The sequence below is a fragment of the Manacus candei genome, unplaced genomic scaffold (genome assembly GCF_025592945.1).
Source record: "Manacus candei isolate 608988 ecotype Guabito, Panama unplaced genomic scaffold, ASM2559294v1 h1tg000043l, whole genome shotgun sequence".
NCBI classification, from domain to species: Eukaryota; Metazoa; Chordata; class Aves; order Passeriformes; family Pipridae; genus Manacus; species Manacus candei.
In genome coordinates this window covers 6,730,626-6,755,497 of record NW_026138091.1, presented here as the reverse complement: position 1 = coordinate 6,755,497, position 24,872 = coordinate 6,730,626, and the positions used below count along the sequence as shown (strand labels likewise).

Genomic DNA, 24,872 nt, shown 5'->3' with positions numbered 1-24,872 from the left:
GCCTAGTGGCTGAATAATTGTTTTCTTCTTGTAGGTTAGAATTGTTAATTAAACAGTGAATGTGGCTTGACTTTTCAAGCAGTCCTTAGTTTGAGGGATACTGGTGAGTCTGATAACTGCTCATAGCATATATAAATTTACTTTGTGCAGTGAACTTACTCAAAATCTGAAGAATCAGGAACAAAACAACATTTTTTTGGCTACTAATCTGTGCAGAATCTGAGTTTTATTGTGGCATGATAACTTCCTGGTTATTTATGAAATTACTCATTAATATTGTATTTTGACAGACTTTAGATCCAGAATATGAAAGTGTACTTAACAAAGCATTACAATGGATCTTGAATAGTGGGGAAGATGTTGGCATAAAGTAAGTAGTCTTTATTTCTTAGCTTAATTTGTTCTAAGAGAATGTATCATTTTTCATAAGTACTGTATATTTTTTAATAGGTGTCTCAGCAATGACCCTAATGAGATGAATGTCACTAACGTGGCAGATGTGAAGTATCTGGAATCCACTAGTCCAAAGATGTCTTTCAGGTGTCGTTTTCGCCGTGCGTTTGTTAATGTAACTCACAGATTATCAATATTGCTCCTGGGTAAGTTAATAAAACAGTCAAGATTTTTTTGTTGTAACTTGTATTTATCTAAATGCACAAGGAAAAGTAAACAGCATGTTTAGAGAAAGTTTTTATTCAACCACAGAACTTGGAGTTTCTATCAGTGTCTTGATTAAAATTCAATTTACTTTGCACTTCTGTTGCGCCACCCTGTCTTCACACCGGTTGCTATCATCTGCTTCTGTAATCAGCTGAACATACTCATTCTTTGGAAACTCTGTCTTTTTCCCTGTTCCCAAAGCAATATCTTGTGGCTTTCAAAAGTTCCATGTGGAACTGATTAGAAAAAGCAGTAAAAAGACATAATAGATGTAATTTTGAGGATATTTCACTGTTGTTGAACTTCAGAAATGTAACTACAGAAAAGATGATCTTCCTAGTTTTAGGAAAGGTTGGATATCTAACATGGTTGTCGCCAAAAATTCTTGCCTCTAAGAGTATGTTGTAAAAAATGTATGTGATCCTTCAGTAAGACTAATTATATTAGTCTTTGATAGTTCTTTGATTGAGTTTCAAATTCATCCAAGTTTATTTTATTCTGAACCATACTGAAAACTATGCAGCATAAAAACAGGGTACAAATGAGTGCAGACACTTCACTCCTTTCCATGTGGCTGGATAATAATATTGAAGATGCACAGTTTATCTCACCTATTGAATATTTAAAAAATCATTTATCCCAGTGTCTTAATGATGTCTTGCTTATGAGGAGAAGACTTGAGACCTCCTTCAGTAGCCTTTTGATGAACCAAAAGAATCAAAGGCAAACTGTCCCAGATTGCTGTCTTTCTGATAACAGTCAATACAAGGACTGAATTGGGATGTGGAGATAAAACTCTGTATCCGAGTCAACCACTGGTCTTATTCATGCTGAGCAAATTGCTTCATGTCTCACCTGTAGTTAACATTAATATGGAGCACCTTTTGAAAAATAAACTACTGCATAAATGTTAGATGTGTTGTCATTAACTAACAGTCATTTTGGCCTAAAATGATGTCCATCAGTCTCTTTGATATATCAGTTAAAACTGCCTTGTGGTTACTGATATATGAAACAAACTTTGTAATTATAAATTGTGTATGTGTGGGTTTGGGTTTGATTTTTTTTTTATATTGTTAATTGATCGCAGGTGTAGTGGTGCCCTCAGCAAGATAGAAAAAGGAATAAGAACTTTATTTTCAACTTATGCTGCTGACCTTCCTAACCAACTTGTCCTTTTTGGAATAATATTCAAAGTAATAGAAAAAGAGCATGAAGTACTTCACTGCAATAAATACAAATCTGTAGCTGAACTGAAGCAGTCCAAGTTAATTTGCTTTGACCAGTATATCTAAAGCATATGGCTTTTCTATCAATTAAAGAATATTGTGCATTTTAAAATCTAAACATGTTCTTAATTGTCAGTTTATGTGACTGTTAATATGACTTTGAATTTTCCCAGTGAAATTGTTTTACTGTTTTTCTTCACAAATGGGTAAAATTTAAAATCACAGTCCTGGGAGATACCAAGCTGTTGTTAAAACAGTGAATGTTTTTCTAAAAGTAACTTCTTTTCAAAGTGGAAGGAAGAGTTTGTGTTTCTGTGGAAAATACTGACAGCAAGTGCAATGTATTTTACTAGTTTTAGAATGCACAGTACTTGTTAGATAGTTCAACCAACTTTTGAATTGTGCCCTGTAATCTTTGTTAAATAACCGATGTTCTAATACTGTTTAAAGAGTGTTATGCATCTTAATGCAGGTATAGTGATGGTTTGGGGAGTCTTACACTACATGAAGTACCGTTGGGCAAAAGAGGAAGAAGAAACGAAGCAGATGTATGATATGGTGGTAAAAATCATAGGTATGGCTTCTTGAGTCACATCTGATGTATGTATAAGCTTTCAAAGAACTGGCACAATTATATTTTCTTCCTGTTTGGTAGCCAGTGCTGTTAGAGTTCTTGGTCAAATGTGTGATTCACATGTTTTTGTTTGCTTTTTTTTTTCTTTTTTAAAAAGACACCAACTATCCTTTAAACCTAATCAAAGCTTTTGGTATAAAGATTGTAATTTGTGAATTGCATCAATATGGCTATAAAATTCCCATTGACTTAGTAGTATTTTATCCTATATTGAAAACAAATACAAATGTGATGTTTGTTTACTAGAAGTATGGTGACATGTTGCTTTCTGTATCTGTTTTTTCAGCCATCTTCAGCTAAAATATCTGCTCAAAAAATGTGTTAGCCCTCAATTCCATCCTTAATGGTGTTTCATAGAAAAAACAGCTTTTTAATGAGTTACTTTGAGCAGAAATTATGTTGCTAAAATGGAATGCATGACTGAGTTCTGAAATCCTGCCTTTCTACTTGAAGCCACAGTGTTTGCAGTAGTTTGTGTTTGTAGTTTTTAAGCTCTGTTTTGGGCTGCATTTTTACTTAAATTGTTCTGTTACTTTCATCTATGGTAGTGACCATAAATACAGAGATGGCAGACGAATCAGAACTGTTTTCCTGTTTTTACCATTTTCCTACATTTTTTGTTTGCAAATCAATTTTTGTTGAGGTGGAGGGAAAGCACTTTATTTTTAAAGATGGCTGTCTTTGCTAACACTTAAAAGTACCAATCAAGAGTAAGAGCTCTCTTCCTTTATTTCAAAGTTATTAGGATACTTGGATGCATTGTGCTTGCTTAGTTTTCTTAATTTGCCTTCAGCATGGCTGGGAAAGAAAATGTTTCAAAATGCCAGAAAACCTTAACTAATAAATTGGGAGGGATCTTGAGTAGGTGTTCATTGTCAGAATTGATACTTTTTTAATGTTTACATGAACTACATAGTTATCAGTTTGGTTTTTTTTTTATGATGTCTTCAGATGTTCTAAGAAGCCACAGTGAGGCATGTTCAGAAAATAAAGAGTTGCAGCCTTACATGCCAGTTTTACATGTGCGTGATTCTCTAATACCTCCTCAGGACAGGTATGTTCTCACTAGAAGTAAGGAATTTCCTTATGTGTAAAGAGGGAAAATCAGTAAAAATAAATGGGTCAGTTAATGAAGTTAATTTCAGTAGGTTGCACACTGTAATATTTGGAGATTCTTATTGACACAGGTGGGGGGAAAAGCATTGGATTTCTCTTACATGCTGGATGTCAACTATGCAGATTGTTATTGCTAACTTTGTAATTCTTGCTTCAATTTTTAAGGAGGAAAATGAATAAAGTCTGGAATCGAGCAGTTGACTTTCTTGCAGCAAATGAATCTAGAGTTCGCACAGAGACACGAAGAATAGGTGGTGCCGAGTTCTTGGTTTGGAAGTGGATGCAACCTTCTGCAGCATGTGACAAAATTTTAGTAATACCATCAAAAGTGTGGCAAGGCCAAGGTATTGAAGTTATATTTTGCAACTACAGTTGTTTTAATTTCTGCGTCTAACTTCTAAATAGTACTTTCTTGCTTGAACATGAAAGGTTTGTTTTCTCTCACACATTTAAGGATTGTTATGAACTGTTAGTGTTATTTCTCTGTTATCTTGTTCTATAGACTTACTTTTTCTGTGCATTGTGTCTGCCTTGTTTTCAAGGAAAATGAGCTGTTCTGTTACAGCTACTGCAGAAAGACACAGAGGGCAAGTAGCCAAAGTGAGTTGCTTGTTCCTTTTCGTGAATTAAAAAAAAATACTCTTCAGTTGGTCAAATTCTGACATGCCTTACACTTACTGGAAGTAATGTAATTCGTTGTATCTGACAGCAGATAAATTGCATCTTGCAGGCTTGAGTTTCTTACTGTTAAGTTATCAGTCAGGTACCTAAAGATGGAGTTAGGAGGAAGAGATGTTTATTTTGAAAGGGAAACTGCTGGGACAAAAGATTCCTCAATTAGGAGAATGTGCATTTTGAACGTCTCGTAGTGCCTCCTCTCTGTCATAAATGTTTTTCTACACTGTGCATTTGTTTTTCAAGCTTCATGGTGTAAAGCATTTGCTTTAACAGAGAAGGTTGTTGTCATAAATGGGTTTTGCAGTGTTCTGTGACTTTTTAGGTTTATCGTGAAACCAAGTGGCAAGAATCTAGTGAGTTTGCAGTTGTCTGTCTACTGTGGTCATATTTTCCTAGTTCTTTTTCTTTCTGCCTTTTTCATGTTAAGCTTCAGGTTTTGGGGTGGTTTACTTTTATTTTGGTCAATGAAAAATTGAAACTGTAAGTCTTGAATTCTAGTTTGCAGTAAAAAAGGAACGTTCATTTCTATCTGTGCCTGAGTGTGAAAGCAAATGCTTCAAGTCTTTATTGCAAATTGTATAAATGTTGTGACTTTTTAAAAGAGTCTCTCACCTTGTGTTCCTCTATAATGCCATATTATCTCTCCAACTGGACTAAAATAAAAGCTGTGCAGAATCCTAGTTTATAAACTCATCAACTTGATGGTTGTGGAGAGTGGTTGCTTCTCCACTTTTTTGTTCAGATTTTTTTAATTGGATGTTATCAAGGTAGTATTGTGTGTTACTTCTATGGCTTTGGACTAGATGATGAAAAAAGCCTAGTTAAAAACTAGAGTTTTTGCCCTGCCTAGTCCCACTTAAGCGAGAATTCTCCCTGGCAAGCAACTGCATCTCTGTTTGTCTGGAGTATGCTAATTTTGATCTTAGTTTAACTAATGCAAGTACCAATAGACTTCCTTCTTCTACTTTTTACTGGTATACATTTTTATTTTTAAGAAACATTGTTTCCCCTAAAAGAGGGTACAGTTTAAAGCAGCTCTTTCCAATGTGATTTACTTTCCAAAGGCAGACAGAAATAGCTTCTTTATGGCTTGAAACATTTATGCTGTAGCAAACTTGATCACCCAAGTACAAGTACTGCTAACATCTTGGTTTTGTCCCAGGCATGTTTTAGTAAGTTCTATGTAGGCTTTCAGCCCATGGCTCTTAAATTTCACATTTCCCTAAGTTTAAAGGAAAAATGACCAATTCTCTCTGTCAATATGAAAAGCCAAATATTTGAGGCATTTGCAGATATTTGACATGTTAACTGATGAGGGTCTTTAGTAGTCTTGGGACCCATTTCTTACTTGACTATGCAAAATGTTACATTGGGATGTCATTATATACTTCCCAAAGTTATACTACTGGTTTTAGCATTACGTTTCTCATTTTAAATAATTAATTCAAAATGAGGGCTTAAAAATACCTTGTGAATCCTACTGCAGACTTGAGGTTCTGTAGTCATTGTCTTGCAGTAATGTGGCATTCTGCTATGATAACTGTACTGTTTGATTTCAGTTTCTCAGTTTTCATTAGTAAGATGTGTTTATTGAATTTAGTACTAGAGTTGCAGAACCTTTTCTGTCTAGGACATTGTACGTTAGGGATGTGCAGGTGCTTTAGGTACTACAAGAAAGAAATGGTGGGTTTTGTCAACAGCTGTCTGTTCCATCTCTCATTTAAATTGAGCATAGCTTCTGCAAAATATATATGTATATATATATGTAGTTTATTGTTCAATACAGGCTGTGAAACATGACACTCCAGTTCTAATTTACTACTCATTTGCTCTCAGTTTTTCTTGTCCTGTTTGACTGCAATATAATCATGCCATGACAATTCTGTCCTGTATTAGAAATCAGACTGGATTTTCCTTCACCTGGTAGACTTCTCACTGTGTGATAGTTCAGGTGGTGCTTTGCTACGTGCAATATACATTGGAGACTCTCAATAGAACAGCAGTTTCCAAAACTTCCCAGAAAGACAGCTACTGTAGTAGCTACTGTTAAGTACCATCCAAATTTGAGCATCTGATACCTACTTTAGCATAGTGCCAATGTGGACAGAATAACTTAATCTCTCATCTGTGTCTTTTATCTGTGTGTTACTGACTATTATTACACGCTTAAGACTCTTTGCTTTCTATTGAATAGGACATATCAAAATCCATTCTGTTTCAGTCAGTCTAATAGCAATTTCCCTAGTTTTCTTGTTATGTTTGCAGATTAGCAAAGATGTTTGAAGAACTGAAATTGCATACTTGGGCTCTATCAGAAGGGCGTGGAAATAGAGTGGCTAGAATGACAGGGATCAGTTGGGCTCTTGGTAGTCAGCAAGCAAAGGCAATTTTCACATGCAAAAGCTCTCTTTATTTTGTGCTCCTTGTTTTCAAATGACTGTTTGAAATAGTTCCATTGCATAAGTCTCATCCTTTTTGCACAGCTGCTTCTTTCCTGATGTTAGGAATTCTACATGATGTGTCACTTTCTTCCTTTTTTGGAATTATACATCAACTGCAGCTAAGTTCATACTCCAGTTTTGATGTGTGAATATAGAAGTTCATAAATCTAAATACTCTTCAAGACTGCTAGACCCTGAACAGACTCTGTACATAGAAAATCATAATGAATTCTTGGGTTTGAATCCTGTGAATAAATTTCAAGGTCACAGTTCTTTACCTTCTGAGATCTGATAGTGCTCTGTAGCTGAGCACAACACCTGAGGATGTGCAATTGAAGAAGAAAACCTCTTGATCTATCCGCGTGTACTAGGATATCAGTAGATGATAGCATGTGTTTTAACTATGGGACCTGCAGCATGCATGAAATCTGAGCTCTACTGTCCATTAGCAGCATGTTTAAGCATCACCATGACATTTTGTTCAGTCCTTCAGGATGCAACCCATGTTTTGACAGTTTGGGTGGTTTTTTTAATAGATCAGAATAAATTCTGGTGCTGTTCCTTTGAAATATTATCTACTGGATACAGCAGATGTATTTGTAAAAAAAACAAAAAAAAGCCCATGGTAGGATGGACAAATACAATGTTTTGAAAACAGTGTACAAGAGGAGAGTCAAATCAAGAAACAATCTTCATCATGTCAAGTGTAATTTAGTTAAATCAATGGAGAAAACCCCACATTCCTAGTGTGTTCAGTTTGCTTTTGAAAGAACAGATACAATTGTCCTGTCAGGCCCTTGATAATGGGAGCTCTAAAGAAAAATAGGTAGGCAGAGCTCCAGTGTAGCTAAGCTAACAGCAAAAGCTAAAGTTCTTTGACAGCTCTGGAGATGAGATGGACTTCTCTGAAGTACCACATCTAGGGTGATATTTCATCCTGCAGCATGGAAGATAACCTGTTACCTCTTGTGAACGACACCCTTCCTCACTAGCTTGTGAGAACGTAATCCTTTCTCCAAACAAAACCAATCAAACAAACAAAAAACCACATCCCACAAACCCCCCAACTCTACTCTTTAACTGTTGCAAGAAAGCTCTTGGTTTCATGATGCTGGTAAAATGCTGCATCTGTCCCATGCTTGTCTTCTATTGCTGAATGTAACTGTATTAAGTCAACCGTACTCTTCTCCTTGGTAAGATTTCGATTTTGGTATCTTTCATGTTTACTAAAGAACCTCGTGTTGTGTGAAAGTGCATCATTTCAACATTTTCAGACAATTGTTTTATCTTTTTGTTCTTGCCTTTGATTAGAAGAGTTAGTACTTAATAAATTACAGTGATCTGTGGCTTAACATTGAAAAATCTGTTCTTCAGAAACATAGTTACCTGTATTTGATGAGTCTCCAGCCTTATCAGATGCATCAAATCCGCATCTAAAGATCCTTTGGGCTGTCTTATAACCCCTGGTGATGATACTCAGGAATTCCTTTAGCAATAATATATTAGTCATTTAAGAGACATAGAAAACTTAAATGTTCCTTTTGAAGTCAGGGCAAGAGCCACTTCTTCCATCATAGACATGTTCCAGTCACAGTGATAGAGGTTGATGAAAGCACATGTTTTTAGCTGCTGCTTTGAATCTGATATGATACAGTCATACTCAGTTTAATGTAGTAAAACAAAGTACACTATGAATGAAATAACAAGTAGCTTCCTTTTCTCGAAGGTGCTCAGTAGTCCCTAAGGGGAATTTATGAAAGTCCTAAATTTTTTGTCAGTGACTTATTGCATGAAGTCGTGGTTTTGCTTTCCTGTTTCATCTTTACCTTTTTACCCTCATCTTGTAAGTCTTACTCTTGAGACCTATTTAGAAAAAGGTGTGAAGTGCTTGGTTAATCAGCATGTAGCTTAGACTGTTGTCTTGCATTGTGTCTGCTTATGCCCTAATTGTGAGGAGAATTATTTTGTATGCTCCACACCAGTGTAAATTTTCAAATAATCAGTACTGTAACCCGAACAGCTTTGTCACAGAAGTTTCTCTTTTGGGGGAGAGGAGAATTAATTGTTACAGATGTGTAATGAAGATCAAGAGACATCTGTTAACTACGCTGTTTTGAGTTCTGCTGTGTAGGTGCAGCATTAACTTGCCTGTGTCTTCTCTAACTTCCCCTTTTGGTCCCATTTCTGGTGTCCATTTTAATGCTTACTACTGTTCTAGCATTAATTTTATACCTCACTGATTTCCATGGTCATTTTTAACCCTTATACATAAAAAGCTCCATCTGAGTTGCAAAACTTACTTTCAATTTACCATGAGTCTGAAATGTTTTTGAGGAAAAACAGAGCTCATCTTTATTTTCATATGCTGCACTGCCCTGGGTACACTTGCTCTACCAGTAGGATATCACTTAATGTTGGAAGCAGTTTAGTTTTCTGCTGGTGGTGTGCTCTGGCTGAAGTCATCACCTGGAGCACCTAAGATCTTCCAGTCAAAAGGACATAAAAATTATTAGAAACTGGAACAGGCAAAGCTTGGTTTATACAGGTATTGACGCTAAAGGGTGAATTACCCATTTAGTTACTTTTGCATAGCTCAGTGGTGTAGCTGCTGCCATAAATCTCATTATGAATTTTTTGGAGTTCATAAACAGCTTGCAGAAATGTCGATCCTCTGGGCCTGGGGTCTCTGAAAATAACTACTATTCTTTATCCTTGGATTGAAACCATGTGCTGAATAAACCTAGCTATAAACAATCAGCACATAATTTCCTCAACCCCGCACCTTTTCAGGTCCAGGTCCATGACTAGGCCACCCCAGATCACCTTCTCCACTATGGTGTGGTGCCCCAGTGTACAATATGCTGGTGACATTTCACCCCCCCCCTTGATCTGCTGGAACCAAACTACATGAGTAAGGTAAGTCCATTTATTTTTCAATGTTGCTTAGTTCTGTAAAGTTTTTATTGTATACCCTATGTATAATTTTTAATTAGGGGCAAAAAACTTTACAAAACCATGTGCTATTGAAAAAGGACTTGTCCTTAAACTATAGGCAGCTCAGAGATAGATGTAGTGTCACCAGCATATTTAGAAATCTATTCCAAATTAAAAACCACGTAGTTGTTACAGGTGTTGGTGACTTGCACTCTGTGTGTGTGAGAGTCTATACTAGTAAGAACATTTTTAGTTATTTGGGAAACTTACAGTATGTTCGATATTAGAATTGGAGGCCATTTTTTCTAATTTCTGGTTGGTAACTGTACTTTGCTTTTTGCCTCAGAAATTTACATAAGAAGCAAGTTTGTCATATCTGCAGGCAGTGAATTTTCTCTTGGCTAGTGCTTGTCTTTCACAAGCAATGTCTTCCACATGACTGAATTTCTTCTATGTGACATGGTTTTTGTTCTGGTAACATACAGAAGAGCAGCAGTGTTCATGTATTTTAGATATACTTGAAAGGTCAGCTGTAAGAAGCACAGATATCTGCCCAAAACTGAGACTTCTAACCCTGGGAATGTAACATCTTGAATCTGTCAAATTTTTCTAAAGTAGGAAGAAGAAGAAGAAGCATTTGCATCATTTTGGAACATGATTTTGCCTTGTTGAGATTTTTGATCTTATATTTAAGCTCTTGAATCTACTTATCTCAAGTCTTCAAAGTAAAACTTTCTTCAAGCCTTGAAAGTTGTTTTACCAGGTCATCCCATTTCATTTCTGTTGCTGGTTTGTTGGCCCTTCTCAGAGCACAGAGCTGCCTTATCTGAATCTGAAGGGGGCTCCTTGACTCCTTTTCTCGTGGTCCAGTCTTCTGTTGCAATTCCCACAAGTAGAACTTACGAACTTTATAGAAGTTTATATTTTAAAACTCCAGAATGTATTTCATGACACTGTTTAACTTTGAAAGAGTTACTCTGTTATTTTTTATTTCCATCTTTCTTCTTATTTTATGCTCTGGTGTGTTTCATTTCAGATTTTTGCAAGCTTCTGATCACTTGTGTAGAGCATTTAGGGTTACAAAAGCTCCATCCTTGTCTAGTGTTCTTGACATGTTACTGCAGTACAAATGCAATGCTACATCCATCTGAACGGCTCCCTATTTCTTAGTCAGATAGGCAGCAAGATGCCCCAAAAGTGGAAGAAATGAGATTTCATCAGGCAGTTAGAACTGAATAGTTAACCTGCAGCTCCAAAAATTTGCTCCAGGTGTGTTAAGTATATCTGTCTTTTCATGGAGATGTAATGCAAATCCCTTCTCTTAAGTATATGGTATTTTTAAAAATACCCTGAATCCCTTCCATGTACTGTGGCCTGGACATAAGAGAGTGACTTAAACACAGAAGTTGTAAGTCTAAAAAAATTCAATTAAGTATGGTACATTTTCTTCATTGTGATAGAATACTGTGGGAAACTTAACGTGCTTAAAACTTTTTCATAAGTGAAGGAAACTTTCTTTGGAGTAAAACCAGAAAGATATTAATGTATAAAGTTGACACTTGTTAACTCAATGGTATTATGCCTGTCAATAATTAGTATTAACTTTATTTTTCTCTGTAGCATTTCATCTAGATAGAAGAAACTCACCACCGAACAGCTTGACACCATGTTTAAAGATTCGCAATATGTTTGATCCAGTTATGTAAGTAAATTATCTATCTGTATTTCTGTATTCTTTTGGAAGAGGCCATTTCTTTCCTCTGAGAGGGGTTTGGAAGAAGTGAGGAAACATGAACACCTTAAAGGAAATGAACAGGTTGTAGAACAAAAAAGATCTTTCTCTTAACACCTATGAGAAGAGATTAAAAAATCCTTATTTTCTGTCTTCTGTCCTTCATCGTCTTGCTCTGTGTCTTTGGTTCACTTCCTGAAGAGCACTGCATTTAGTCAAACTACTTGGAGCAATGACTGGTCTTCCTCTATTAATTAATTTTGTAAATGTTCAATTATATCAGCTGACAAAGGAAACTAATGTGGCCTAACAACAGACTGTAAGTTTTTCAAGTATTGTAAAGTATTCTGGAGTATTTAGTCTGTTATAGAGCTTGCAAAATTTGCATTTAAAAGGCTGAATTTACTACTTTATGGCACTGTAACTGCCTAATTTTGAAGCAAATGGATTTTTGTAGTGGGAACAAATTAGTGCTGAGTACTGGCTTTAATGCTCGTGTGTAATTCTAAAGTATCTACTGTAACAAACCTTGTTTCACGTGCCAAGAATTAAGGAATTTTTTGGTAGTCTTTTAGAACCTCATCCACTGCACTATTCTGTTACATCCCCTTTGGCTGTGGACTAGATCATGCAAGGAGTTGGGGACTAACACATAGGTTATGCCCCCTCATCCTGTCAAATCTTTGAAGTCTGGTTTGTCCATTGTAAAGAGATACAGGACTCCAGTAACTTCTCTGGAGTAATTTATTCCCTGATGCGATTATACAATGGAAAAATGAAGATGCTCTACTGTCTTACAGGGTATGTGTGAGATGCTAGTTGGGACTGAAGAATGTGAGAAATTGAGTGGAAAATAAAAGCTATTGATTAAAACAGGGAATAACAGGAAGTAGGAGAGGACATCACAGTACGGACACAAGTGATTGCAAAGTTTGGATATATTTCTTCAGCCTTGTTTCTAGCCACACTTAATTACTTTAGTTCCTTGCCTTATTAATTTAAAAGCGCTTAGCTAATTTAGCTTAGGACAGTGTTATTCCTAGCATAGAGAAGTACTCTAAAACATTTTTCTCAGTGGCTTTAGGACTTAATGACTGGTCAAAGACACGAACTGTAGCTTCTATGATAATTTTCAGGTTGCAGTAGGGTGAGCAAGACTGAAATTTTTAGGCATTGCTCTTGAGGCAAATTGATCCTCCTGTAGGGGACTTAAATAAAACATGAGATTTGCAGAGAATTTTGAGTACTATCCTTACTGTCCTTGCTTCAAAGAAGACTTCATGAGCTATATTGGTTAGTCTGAATAGTACTGAAATAAGTCCATTCACTGTAATATTTGGTGTACTGTATTGGTTATTTTCCTGAATAATTAGAACAGAATTAGCTGTTCAAAATGTCTGCTGTCAATGGAACTAGTAACTGAGATGTTATTTTTGTCAAAACAATCTCTCTTTACAGCCTATATCTTTGCTGTAAGCTTCAGTGTTTTTCAGTACTCACCCAGTCTATGCCCAGCAAGTGCATTAAAAAGACCCCACATTTATAGACTAGGAGTTCTGTTTTGACACTCCTCTTTACTGTCTGTGTCCAGTCAGCTATTTCAAACATTGCAATTTCTAATATATTCACTTTTTGTAGACCTTTTCTTTTGGAAGCTGACCTAGCTCCATTACTGGACTGTTGGATTATAGTCATAGTGAGATACTTCATCCAATTACATGTTGCACGCCCTAGCCCATTCCTCCTCTATGAGCTGTCTTTCAGAGGATTGCAGCTTAAGGAAGTACTTTTTATCACACCTTTGGAGTTATCTTAAAACAAACAAAATTCAAAACCCTCAGTGCAAGACAAACTATATTATTCAACTGCTTGTGCCATTAGAGGAAGAAGGGTTATGTTCTTGTCCCACAATCTGAAAGGGATGAATGCTTTCACTGAGCACCTGAAACAGAGAACGCACCGGTGTATGCGATTAGGTTGGCATACTGTTTTGACATTTGCTGTGAGTGCAAAGTATGCTTAACAAAATTAGTTTAGCTGCTCTTTAAGTTATTGTATACTAAGAGTAATGACTACATACTTTCTGGCGATATGCCAGTAGCTGTAGAAGCAGCCCCATAATAGAGGTCTTTTCTCTTGACCTGAGAGTCATCTGGGGAATATGCCAGTTAATTTGTATTTATCAACGTTAGCACTGTAAATAATCATCTTTCTACTGCCAAAAGTCAGGACACTTACCAAGGGAACAACTTGTCCAATTTGTTCACTTGCACATTGTGAACCCTCAGATCACAGCAGCAGACTTAAATCTTGGTGTATATTCTAGACCATTTACTGTACGGGACAGAAATGTGTTTTTTTAAAATATCTGTCAAAAAATCACTTGCATAAGCCCATTTTAGGACAACGCCCTACTCCCCACATACAGATTATTATTTTTGATTCCTAGGGCTGAATTTTCTAAATACACAATTTATTGTGTATTCAGTAGTAAAAGTCCTAAATCTGCCCCAGAGGCATATACCAGAAAATTATGTCAAGTTGCACAGAAACCAGACTCAGTGGGCAAGGATGAGACTGTTGTGAATGTTTAAAAAATTACGTACCTAATTAAATCTTTCATTGTTTACCTAGGGAAATAGGTGATCACTGGCATCTAGCAATTCAAGAAGCAATCTTGGAGAAATGCAGCGATAATGATGGAATTGTTCATATTGCTGTTGACAAAAATTCACGTGAGGTGACTGTCTTTCCAGTAACATATTAATACTTTGTTCATCCTTTTCTGTTGGACTTGTAAAAAACCCAAACCCCTCTCTCTCTTATTTTAGGGCTGTGTATATGTCAAGTGTCTCTCTCCGGAGTATGCTGGAAAGGCTTTCAAGGCATTACATGGCTCTTGGTTTGATGGTAAGGAATGCGAGTTTATAACAAAACGTGGGTAGAAATGACAGAAGATGGGTGAAATTTGATTTTTTTAAATGGTGAAATTTTTAGAATTATTTGTATCCAAAGTATTGAGCAGTAACAAAAAACCTGATAAACTAATTTTGATGTAATGACATGTTTGTGTTTTACATTCCAAAGCAAGATACAACAGTAGTGAACTAGAAGGTTTCTCTTTTCCTATTTCTTTGCCTCATAGGAAAGCTGGTAACAGTAAAATACCTGCGACTAGATCGGTATCATCATCGTTTTCCCCAGGCTCTTACTTGTAACACTCCACTGAAGCCATCAAACAAACACATGAACTCTATGTCACATCTGCGTCTTCGGACGGGCACAACTAATTCTCAGGGAAGTTCCTGAGAAGACTTTCTACAACTGCTAGGACTGTTACTTGCAACAGGAATTTTCCTGTTTGGCTGCCGTCTTCCTTTTTTAGTGCTTTTTGTATGTAATACTTCAATGAATTAAATAAAAGTTTGAACGTTCCAGAAATCATGTTTCCAAAGGGACTTAGCAATGAGGCAGTAATACTGAGCTGACAAAAGAGAAAAAGTTGCTTCACAGAGTTTTCCGGGGCTATAGTAAACCAATGCATTTAAGTTTGCATGAGGACTACCGAATTCATTATACATTTGCAGATGTGGTGACTGTATTTTTGCACCAAGAAGTGTTTTTGATAATACAAAAGCATGGAGAAAAGAAGACTTCCTATATTCCCATAGTCTCCTGTGAAATAATCTTGTGGGTATTTTGTAACAACCTCCAGTTCCTGATGGTGAATAAGTTAAAAAAAAAAAAAATTCAGTCCACATTAGTTTTTTGTTGCTGTATAAGAATCTTCTTCTGCAGCTGGGGTATGGGGAAAGTGAATTTGGCATAAGTGGTTGCATATAATTGTGAGGGAAAACAAACTGAATGTGGATGTACGGGGTTTTGTATATAAATGTAAATGCTGGTGGTGGCAAAAATGGTTGTGTTCTGTGAGGATGTCTGCATTGAAGCAGCGAATAAGCTTCCTATTTTATTCAAAACCTAATGTTTTATATTATTTTGGCTGTACCATGACAGGAGGCCAAATACCTAAAAGTGTTGGATACAGGTAAAATATCTTTTATAGGTTTTTTATTAAAATGCCTGACTGATTTTGTGTGAAAGATCTGATACCAATTGTAATGAATTCAAATTTATGAGCAATAAAGAAGCAATTGGCAAATACTGGAAAAATATTTTGTGAAAAGCTGTATTTATTGTTACAATTGTCAGGGCTGTGACAAAATACCATTGGGATTAAGTGACATTCCCAGTACATTATAACTTGTTTTAGTAAACCAGTTACCTGTTAAAATTTTAAAAGGTACATAGTTTCTTGCAACAATTTCAGCTGATGCAAGCTAGTACAGCTGACAGTAAATCTTGTGGTTCCAAGCTTGTAAATTTACTAACGTTTACCTAGAAGTACAAAATTGTTGCTGAGAAGCTTAGTTGCAAATCTAAGATTATTGGCTTTACTAATCCCCACTCCTACAATTTTATCTAGTTATCCAGCTGAACATCCTGTAGGAGGTGAGACTGGGAGCACATCGGTCCCACAAATTTTACTGAAACTCACTTTACTTTGTAGATATGATGGATTTGCAGCATGAACTTGCACAAATAATGCACGTTTTTCTTATGGTTAAGTAAACATGATGCACACTATTCTGCAACAGGAAATCCTATTGTGCCTTACCTTTGTGCTTTTGTGGGCACCATGTTTATTATTGGAGAGTTTGTTAACCGAAAAATTTTAAATCCTCAGTTTTATGTCTCAGATGCTAATGAATGAGTATATATAATATATAATCAGCCATGCAGAATTCTACTTGCCAAGGACAAGTACATATTTTTGATGGGTAAGTAGATTGTGCCAGGTCTGGTAGATTTTGATGAGTTTTACTATATACATATATGTATATGTATAATATACATGTATATGTATTATATATATGTATATAAACTAATTTTGTTGTATTTGATGTGCATCATAATGATTTGTTAACCTGACCTTAGTGACCCCATCTTGTGACCTGTTGCAAGACTGAATGTAAAAATAGTTGTGGCATTTTAAAAGGTTGCCTCGATGCAAATGCATCAATCTTGCTTCTAAAATATATTTCTTGTAAACACTGTACATTTTATTATTGTAATATGTACTATTATGCAGCTTATTTTACCTTAAACTGTTAAGTTGACCAATATCCCTTCCTGCAAGACAGAGGGGAACGTGTATAATACCTGAACATTTGAGAAAAATCAGATTTTGTTGTAATTTGTCACCTTATCCTGTAAAAACAAAAAACCAAACCAGACTCAAATTAAAGGTTTATTAGGGGGTTTTATATGTGTCTCACCTTCTAGATATTTGGATGTCTCTGAGTCAAATACTTCTTTCATCTGGGCGGTGATGGGAAGATTAATTTGTCACAGCCACCTAATTTTTAATATTTGTTAGGATTTGAACAGGTGCTGCCATGAGCTGACATACACAGCTGAGCTTCACTTGACTGTCAGCTTGACTTTTGCCCTAATTTTGTGCACAGGGAGTGCAGAGGCATAACCTTGATTTCTAAATTGCGGAGATGCCACATTGTCTGACCTGTTAAAGGACAGGGGTGAAGAGTCTTAGCCTTGTGCTTTCAGCTTATTTCTTATATTTTGAGCTATAAAAAAATCTTCAAAGGCATTTTGATAGGCTTTTTTTTTTCTGTCATTATATTATGTTGTTTTAAAATTGTTTTCGTGACGATTTGAAGGGTTGTGGGGCAGGAGGAGCAAAGACGGGTGTGTAAGTCTGTTATTTACATGCATTTGCCCCACCTGCTCGTACGTGTTCCCTGTGCAAGGGGAGGAGGAGTAAGAATTTCGATGCCGTTCGGTTCTCCCCTTCTTTGAGGTCAGGCACGGTGGGCACTAAGTGCTGTCGTAGTTTCGCGACTGGTGCTAAAGCCACGAGCTGACTGCGGGTGGGAACCGGAGCCGCCGCGACGCTGTCCCCGCTCCCGCTGGCGTCGCGCAGCCCGCTGAGGGTCGCGACGGGGTTACCTCCCCTCGGCCAGAACACCCCGGCCGGGGCTGTGCTTCGGAACTGCGGGAACGTCACTTTAAAAGGGCGAGGGGCCGCTCCCTCGGCCCGCCCGAAGCGCACCTTTAGCCCGAGGGGCGGTGCGCTCCGGCCGTGCCGCAGCGGCGGGACGGGATGGGGTCCCGGCGGCCTCCCCGCGCTGCCGGGCCGCGCCGGGCGGGCGGCGAGAGACTCCCGGCTCCATGTTCATATTTGGCGTTGGCCGCCGGTGCCCAGGAATTTCCCGTCATGCTCGCCGGGCGGCGGGCCCGTCACTGCGCTCCCGCGGGGGGGCCGGGGCCGCTCGCTCGCTCCCTCGGGCCGCTCCCCATGCGCGCTGCGCCGCCGCCGCTGCTCCCCGCGCTCTGCCTGGCACTGGCGGCCGCCGCAGGAGCCGCAGGTAGGAGCCGCAGGTAGGAGCTGCCCCCGGCCCCCCGCCTGCCCACTGGCCCCGCGTGTCGCGGGGAGGCCGGCCCGGGGGCTGCGGCGGGGGCGAGGGGAGGAACGGCCCCGGCGGCGCGAGGGGCCGGGCCAGGCCGGGCCGCACCTGCCGGGCTGCGGAGGGGCGGGCGGGGAGCGGGTGCGAGCTGCGGGGGGAGCCCCCGGGCCCCGCGGGCGGCGGAGAGCTGCGCTGGGGTCGGGGCTCGCTTGGGTCGGTTCCTGTGTCACGGAGCGAGTCCCTGACAGCGATCGCCGTCCCCGCATCCCGGCCCCATCCCAGCCGCATCCCGGCCGTGCCGCTCCTGTGGCCGCCGCAGTGCCTGGATCCACGGGCACGGCGCGGCTCCGGACGTCCTGCGCTCCAGCCGGGGCCGGTCTCAGAAGCGGGGTGACTGATGTCGGGGTGCACATGGGAATAGCTGGTTCGGGGAAGCAGCGCTTGACCGAGTTCAGTTCTGCCGCGGTCACTAGTTCGGTAGATTGTGCTGCGCTGGGACAAAAAAGGAGCTTAAACCTCACGTATGAGCTCTGAATTTGGTCGCGTTTCTCTAAGGAAGCTCAGTGCTGGCTAGTTGGGTTTGTTTGATGTTGCGCTACTGACAGATACAGTTGATGCATAAGATAAAGTATAATTTATTTCTTACTGTCCCCTTCCCAAGTTAATGTAGCTGTACTTAGTGCATCTTAATATTCCTGGAAATAGAAATGAGACTTAATTAAGCTTCCTGTAATATTTGACAAATTATCTATAAATGCTGGCTTTCCTGCTTGAGCCAAAATTTCAGTCATCACCCTCTTAGCATAAAGACTACTCTGAAGGTGCAGTGATCTTAAATAGGGATAACCATGTATTAAAAATACCAAATCTATCAGTGGTTATCTACAGATAAGGCCAGATGTCTACTGTTATCTAGCAATAAACGCTGTAAGCTGATCTCTGTAAGAGTTCTGACCTTAAACACAGCTTCTAAGTAAGTATAGAACCTTATATGTATCACACTTTTAGCTCTTTTTCTTTTAAGCTTCCTGTTGTTACTATTAAAACAGTTATGAAACTGCACTTTCTTGACAGGTAGATGTCAGAAAGAGATATCTCCAATAGCCAGATACTTTACCTTACCGATATGACTTGTTTATGGCAAGTGGTCTGTAAACAGAAGAGCCATCTCCACTCCCACTATGGTACAGTGCCACTTATCTGAATCCAGCATTTAACACTTAGAATTTGTCCTGCTTATGTTGTTGCCCCCACTGAATTGACACAAGTGTTTGCTGTCTTATGTGCTGATGATTCCCTACTTTTTATTACACTGCTGCGTGCCTTTGCAGTTCGTCATGATTCCTTGTCTGCCAAATTTGGTTGGTAACAGTGCCCTTTAAGTCTGATTCTGGAAGTAGTTTCCATGTGGCTTGTCATCTTAATCAGACGTTTGCTCATAGTTTCTAAAAGAATCGCCTGCCTTGCTGTAGACATGGCTTATTTTAGAACAGTATTTCTTAACTGTCTTTTAAAATTTATGTAGGGAATTAAAGACAGTCAGTAGCTTAACCAGAGTTACTAAATAATCCTAGAATTCTGAGATGAAAAAAGGATTATTTTTTTAATAAAGTTCTGCACTGATTTCCCAAAACCACTAAAATTAGTGCAGTTAAGTCATATATAGTTAAGTCTAGAATGTAGTTGGTTGGTCCTTTTCTTGTCTGATGTTCCTTGGATCTTTATAACACACATTTGGAAAGATTTTGTAGGAGGAAAGAAGAATTCTATTTGTCTCCCAAAAGCATGATCTTTAAAAATAATGCCTTTGTAGATGGAGTAATGGTTCTGCATTTGGTAGCAAAGCCATATAAAGCAGTTGATCCTAGACAAAATTAAAATCTTTTGACTGAATGACCTTGCTCATTTTTCAAAGTGGTGGCAGTTACACACTCTCACAGGGGTTTGGGTAATTCAGATTTTTATGTTTGTATGTACCATAAGAATTCCTTATTTTTTGTTTTCACATACCATAAGAATTCCTTACAGCTGCTCCATAAGGGCAACTTGTACAAGAGGAAGATATTTATTTGGTCCTTTGCCGTGTTATTTATGAAGGTATGGGAGGATCTTGTTTACCTACTACTCATGTTTTGTCAGCTTTGTAAGATGATACTTGTTTCTGTATCATTGGATGTCCAGCCTACTTATTGTGTTGGAAATGCTAGAAAATGGAATTTCCCTTTTAGATGGATTGTTAATAGTTCTTTTGTTATTTATTTGAAAAGATGGGGGAATAAGAGGAAGAAGGGGGAGAGCAGAGAACACTCTGCTAAGGATTTAATCTTCTCAGATGGAAGGTTAAGAAGTCTGCCTGTCTGTGTCTGACTGGCATTGCTACAAGCCAGCAATGCAGGAAAGCCATCCAATTTTGAGACAGCTTTGTTGAGCTGCATAATTCAAATGTGTGTGTCCTCATTACAGAGCAACTCTTAAGCTACATGCAGCACTATATTAGTCATAGGTAGGGAATATGACCTTCTTTTCCATTTTCTATTATTTTGCCTTTTCATTAAAAGCTGCAGTTTCAGCAGCACCCAGGCTATGCACAAACTTAAGCTGTGGAGGCTTTAGCTGATGGGAAAGTGGGATAAATGTCAGCCTAATTATAGCTTGGTCTAGCTCTAGTTTAAGGGTTCCTTTAGCCAAAAGACACCCAGAAAAATGGACCCTCAAATTCCTGGTCTATTTATGATGTTGTGATTAGGAATTACTGTAGGGTAAAGTCAGGTGTGGATTTATCTTTCCCTGAGTAACTCTGAAGTTGGAATGCTTATTTTGGAACAGACTCCAAGGCTAGACGGAAGTAGGGTGTTTCTTGCTCTGGAATAATCGTGTCCATACATGGAGTTATTTCAAGGTTACTTTCCCTACACAAGGTAGAGGTCTTTAAAACACAACAACAAAAAACTTGTGAGTTTTGAGGCTTTTTTTTTTTTTAGTACCTCATTGAGTAAGAAGTGGCTACAAGTTAACTTTCCCTTCCCTTACTCATGTTGCTTTGGTAGGACTTATTATTACCTTTTCAAATGCTTCATTTGCCTCAGAAGGATCTTTGATTCCCAGTAAACTATTACTGTGTACTAGTTTAAAAAAAAAAAAAAGCACAAAACTAAAGATTTAAATCATCTTCTGTGGAAATTTGTGAACATGTAACCAACTAGCAGTGTTTTAAAAGTAATTTTCAACCAACCACTTAAGAAAAGGAAGGGAGCACATACTGCATCATTAATTTCTGCTAGAAGATGAGAATGCAATTCTGGGTTTTAACAGGGGTTTTTGTGTCCTTAATCTGTGAACATGGTGATCCGTGTATTTTGTCTGAAAATAGGGTAGAAGAATTCTTTGGGAACCCCATTTATGGTGAGGTAATTGGAAATTAGAATTTATCTGCTTAGCTCCAGCCTTCTGGTCCTCATTTACCAAGCTCAATTCCAACAGCATTACGTGAAAACCACACAATCTAGCAACTGGAACTGGGAATAAAGAGGCTTTTTGCAGTAAGGACTTTAAGACCTGAGGAATTGAGCGATACTAGCCCCAAATAGGCAAGAAAAATGCTTAAACTAATAAGGTGCTAACACAGTTTTGCTGGCCTCACAGACTTAAGTTATAGTTTTCCATTGTTTTGTAAAGTATAAGCACTTCTTTATTTCTAGAAAATTTGGGATTTAAACATGATTCAGTTTTTGAGTGTTGCACAGAGTCTAAGGATGGGACTTCTGGAGAGCTCCCCAGTTCACTCTTTCTTTTCAGTAGCATCTGAACATCAGGAATAATGATTTCTTTGAAATGTGAGCAGCAGCTTAGCAAAATGTATGTAGTGTGCTAACATGTTGTTTTGCTGAGAAGTGTTACCACATCCGAGAAATCTTAAGAGGAATGTTGTGCATGGCATTTGAAAGTATTTCCCCATGGGTCTCTTTAAGTCTGTATTCTTCCCAAAGGGAAGAATTTGCATTACACCTGACGGAAAACAAATCCCTACTGCCAGGGAATAACAATAGTGCTGATGGAAAGTAGCTGCCAAATGCCACCACTTTCACTCCCACCACACAATGAAAATGGAAAAAAAAAATTCAACACACGGAACCTTAGCAGCTTCCTGGGGAAGTGATCTGTGCCAGTTGTTGCCGAAAGAAAACAGCCCCGAAAGGGGTCGGTCTGTCTGAGGGCTTGGGGACTGGCCTGTTCTTGTTCCTCTCCGTTCCCTGGTGCGGTTCGTGGTTCTCAGGGAAATCCGCAGGCGAGGCTGTGCTCCAGCGGCACACACAGAGAGCAGAGGTGATTTTAACCACTTGGAGGACCTGGCGGTGGGTTGGGTGGGTGAGAGCCACATGGATGTCTCTCTCGGTTCATGCAGTACAGTGACTTCGGCCTTGGGGCAGCTGGTTCACGAGCAAGCATTAGTTTGATGTAAAGTTGCTCAGCTGGCTGAGAAAAACAGTTAACTTCGTACAAGCAGGCTTTGCCACCTGGGTCAGATTGTCACCATTCTGCTGCTGGGAGGAAGGTTGATATTAAACATGAAACCAATGCAGGTCCCTCCTTATGTGTCCTGATGATGAGCAGTCACAGCCTACACAGCCTACACCTACAAATTCAAGTTGAATTTGTACTAACAAATGATTCAGCAGGGCACTGATCCAATCTGCAAGATGCTGAAACCAAGACTTGAAGGTCAGAATTGGTTAGGCTTCCACTCCTGCACAGCAATAGCACTGTCAGTAGCCATAACAAAAATGTAAGAAAGAAAAGGGAGTTAAAACAGGAGCAGATGCTTAGGCTGCCAGCTCAGGGACAGGTGGGAAAGAAAAGGTGGATCAACCACTTGTGTGAAGTTACAGCCCTGAGATGCAAATTCAGAAACTCCACAAAGAAAGTGACTTGGGTTTTCTGTAGCTTTTGAATGGCTGCAGAAAAATAAAATCAGCCCTGTTGGTCAAAGCCCAAGTGCTTGCTGTGGGAACTGTACTTTTAGACTGCATCCTCATTTTTTCCTATTTTTGCAGGATTGAAATCAGTGCTTCATCAGTGGAAAAATACTCTGTGCTAACAGCACACCTCTTAACACCTCTTTTCATAAGAGAAAACAGATTGTCTGTGTACATACTTGTTGTATGTACTTCTGCTTTTTCCTAAAAGCAAGCTCAACTAAGGGACTTCACTGACTTGTGTAGCAAATTAGCAGCTCACTGGGAAAGGGACCCACCAGCTACTGCTGGTTTCTAAACTGCTACCTGGCACCCCTCATCCAAAAACACAAGGCAGCTTTGCTACTTGCCTCTGAACTTAAGAGAGAGGTGCTGGATTGTACCAATTTATTTTAGCAGTTGTTGAACCATGCTGGGAAGGATTACAACAGATACTTTGCAAAACTCTAGACTCTGCCCATGAAGTCTTTTAAAATGTGAAATACAGTAGCTGTCTGGGGGAAACAAACCCTTTTTGTTGCTCTGTTACATATGTATGACAGACTGGTACACATTTTTCTCTAATGACAGTCAAGTAATAACTGTGGCAGTAATAAAGACAGTGTAATAGCTGAGTGATGTAATGCTATTTAAGATGAGATGCAGATTTTCAGAGCATTATCCCATCTCCACAATCACTCTTGTAGACTAAACAAACCAAGTTCTTAAAAATCTTTTTGCAGAGATTTGGTTTTCTGAACCACTCTTTTTTTTTTTTTTACTTCTCTGGACTTTCCTCAGTTGTCTCTGTTCTATGCCCCAAACCAGAAGGGTATTCCAGCTGATACCTCACTGCTACTGAGGAGAGCAGACTTCCTCACCAACCCCTGATACTATGTATTATGTTTCTCTATTTAATAAACTCCAGATTGTTATTTGCCTTTTTTTCTAATAGTTTCACACTGTTGCCTCAATTTATCATCACAGTAACCTTGACATCCTTTTCTGCAATACTGCTGCTGGTCTAGTAGTCTTCCTTTTGGTTGTTTTGTGCATTTGAAGATTTCTTTTAAAGTCCAAGCATGATTCTTTGTACTTGGCTGTATTTAATTTCATGTCAATGATTTTTCACCATTTCTCCAATTTATTAAGACCATCTGCTCAGGTTGTTTCAGGGTGTTTGACACTCTTTGCAGGTTCGTGTCTCTGCAGATTTAGCAGGACTGCTTGCTGGGGTTTGGCCCTGGTCAGCAGGAGAAGCGCTTAACGAGTGTGTTTATTCAAGCAGCTCTGCATCTGTGATATTGGACCTTGATCCAAAATGAAGGTGCTTTTCCAGTTTGGTCTGTCAAAAAATACTTTATATTTGAGATGTCTTTGATTTACTGCCTTCATCCTGCATGTAGAATAGAACAAAAGAAGGAAATTACATTGGTTGATGGGTAGATTTTGGCAAGTTCATCATGGTGGCTTTTTGCTTTTTAATTTTCATTGCCTGTTTATGGATTATTTAGTAATTTGCTTTAAAAGCTTTCTGGGTGTTGAAGATGGGCTTACAGCCATGTAATTCATCAGACATTTTTTCCTCCCTTTTTAAAAATGGACATTGCTATCTTACTCCTGAGTTTTTGTAAAAGGCAAAAGCCTTTCAAAAGTCCTCCAAGATGCATGCTCTTTTCTGGATGATTGCCCCACCTTATTTCCCAGACACTGTAGGATAAATTTCCTAATCTGTCAGAAGAGGAAGAGCAACCTCAGGGAAAGGTTGCAGGCCCACAGGATAGATCCATCATCCAGGAGTACAGTGGTTCAGCATTACTGTGCCTAATTTCTGATAGTCTCATATCTATCCAGCTAAGCACCTGAAGTGAGTTCCTAAGAGTGAGACTGAAAGCTTGATAGACTTCGATAAAGATCTCTCTTAAAAAAATGCAGCTTTGACAGCTGCATTTACAATTTGTGTGCAGAGCAAGGTCTGTGCATCAGATTTCAATGGTTTGAAATTAGT

The 24,872-nt window shown here is 38.7% G+C and overlaps 2 protein-coding genes across 5 annotated transcripts in view; both read left to right on the top strand.

Annotated features, from left to right (window-relative positions):
• The window catches only part of LEMD3 (LEM domain containing 3), a 43,211-nt gene extending 26,460 nt beyond the window's left edge, over positions 1-16,751 (top strand). The window contains exons 5-13 of one of the 2 annotated variants that reach the window (XM_051795782.1): positions 291-370; positions 451-599; positions 2,362-2,463; positions 3,475-3,577; positions 3,805-3,983; positions 11,313-11,394; positions 14,059-14,164; positions 14,256-14,334; positions 14,570-16,751. In XM_051795782.1, the coding sequence (XP_051651742.1) occupies positions 291-370; positions 451-599; positions 2,362-2,463; positions 3,475-3,577; positions 3,805-3,983; positions 11,313-11,394; positions 14,059-14,164; positions 14,256-14,334; positions 14,570-14,733 (1,044 nt within the window). In that variant the 3' untranslated portion in view covers positions 14,734-16,751. Of the gene's footprint in view, positions 1-290; positions 371-450; positions 600-2,361; positions 2,464-3,474; positions 3,578-3,804; positions 3,984-9,548; positions 9,675-11,312; positions 14,165-14,255; positions 14,335-14,569 lie in introns of those variants that run through there. The other variant, XR_007905931.1, reaches the window with a different exon arrangement.
• Positions 16,752-17,585: 834 nt separating this feature from the next.
• The window catches only part of MSRB3 (methionine sulfoxide reductase B3), an 83,129-nt gene continuing 75,842 nt past the window's right edge, over positions 17,586-24,872 (top strand). Inside the window, exon 1 of one of the 3 annotated variants that reach the window (XM_051795838.1) lies at positions 17,586-17,873. In XM_051795838.1, the coding sequence (XP_051651798.1) occupies positions 17,609-17,873 (265 nt within the window). In that variant the 5' untranslated portion in view covers positions 17,586-17,608. Of the gene's footprint in view, positions 17,887-19,074; positions 19,097-24,872 lie in introns of those variants that run through there. The other 2 variants (XM_051795841.1, XM_051795839.1) reach the window with 2 other exon arrangements.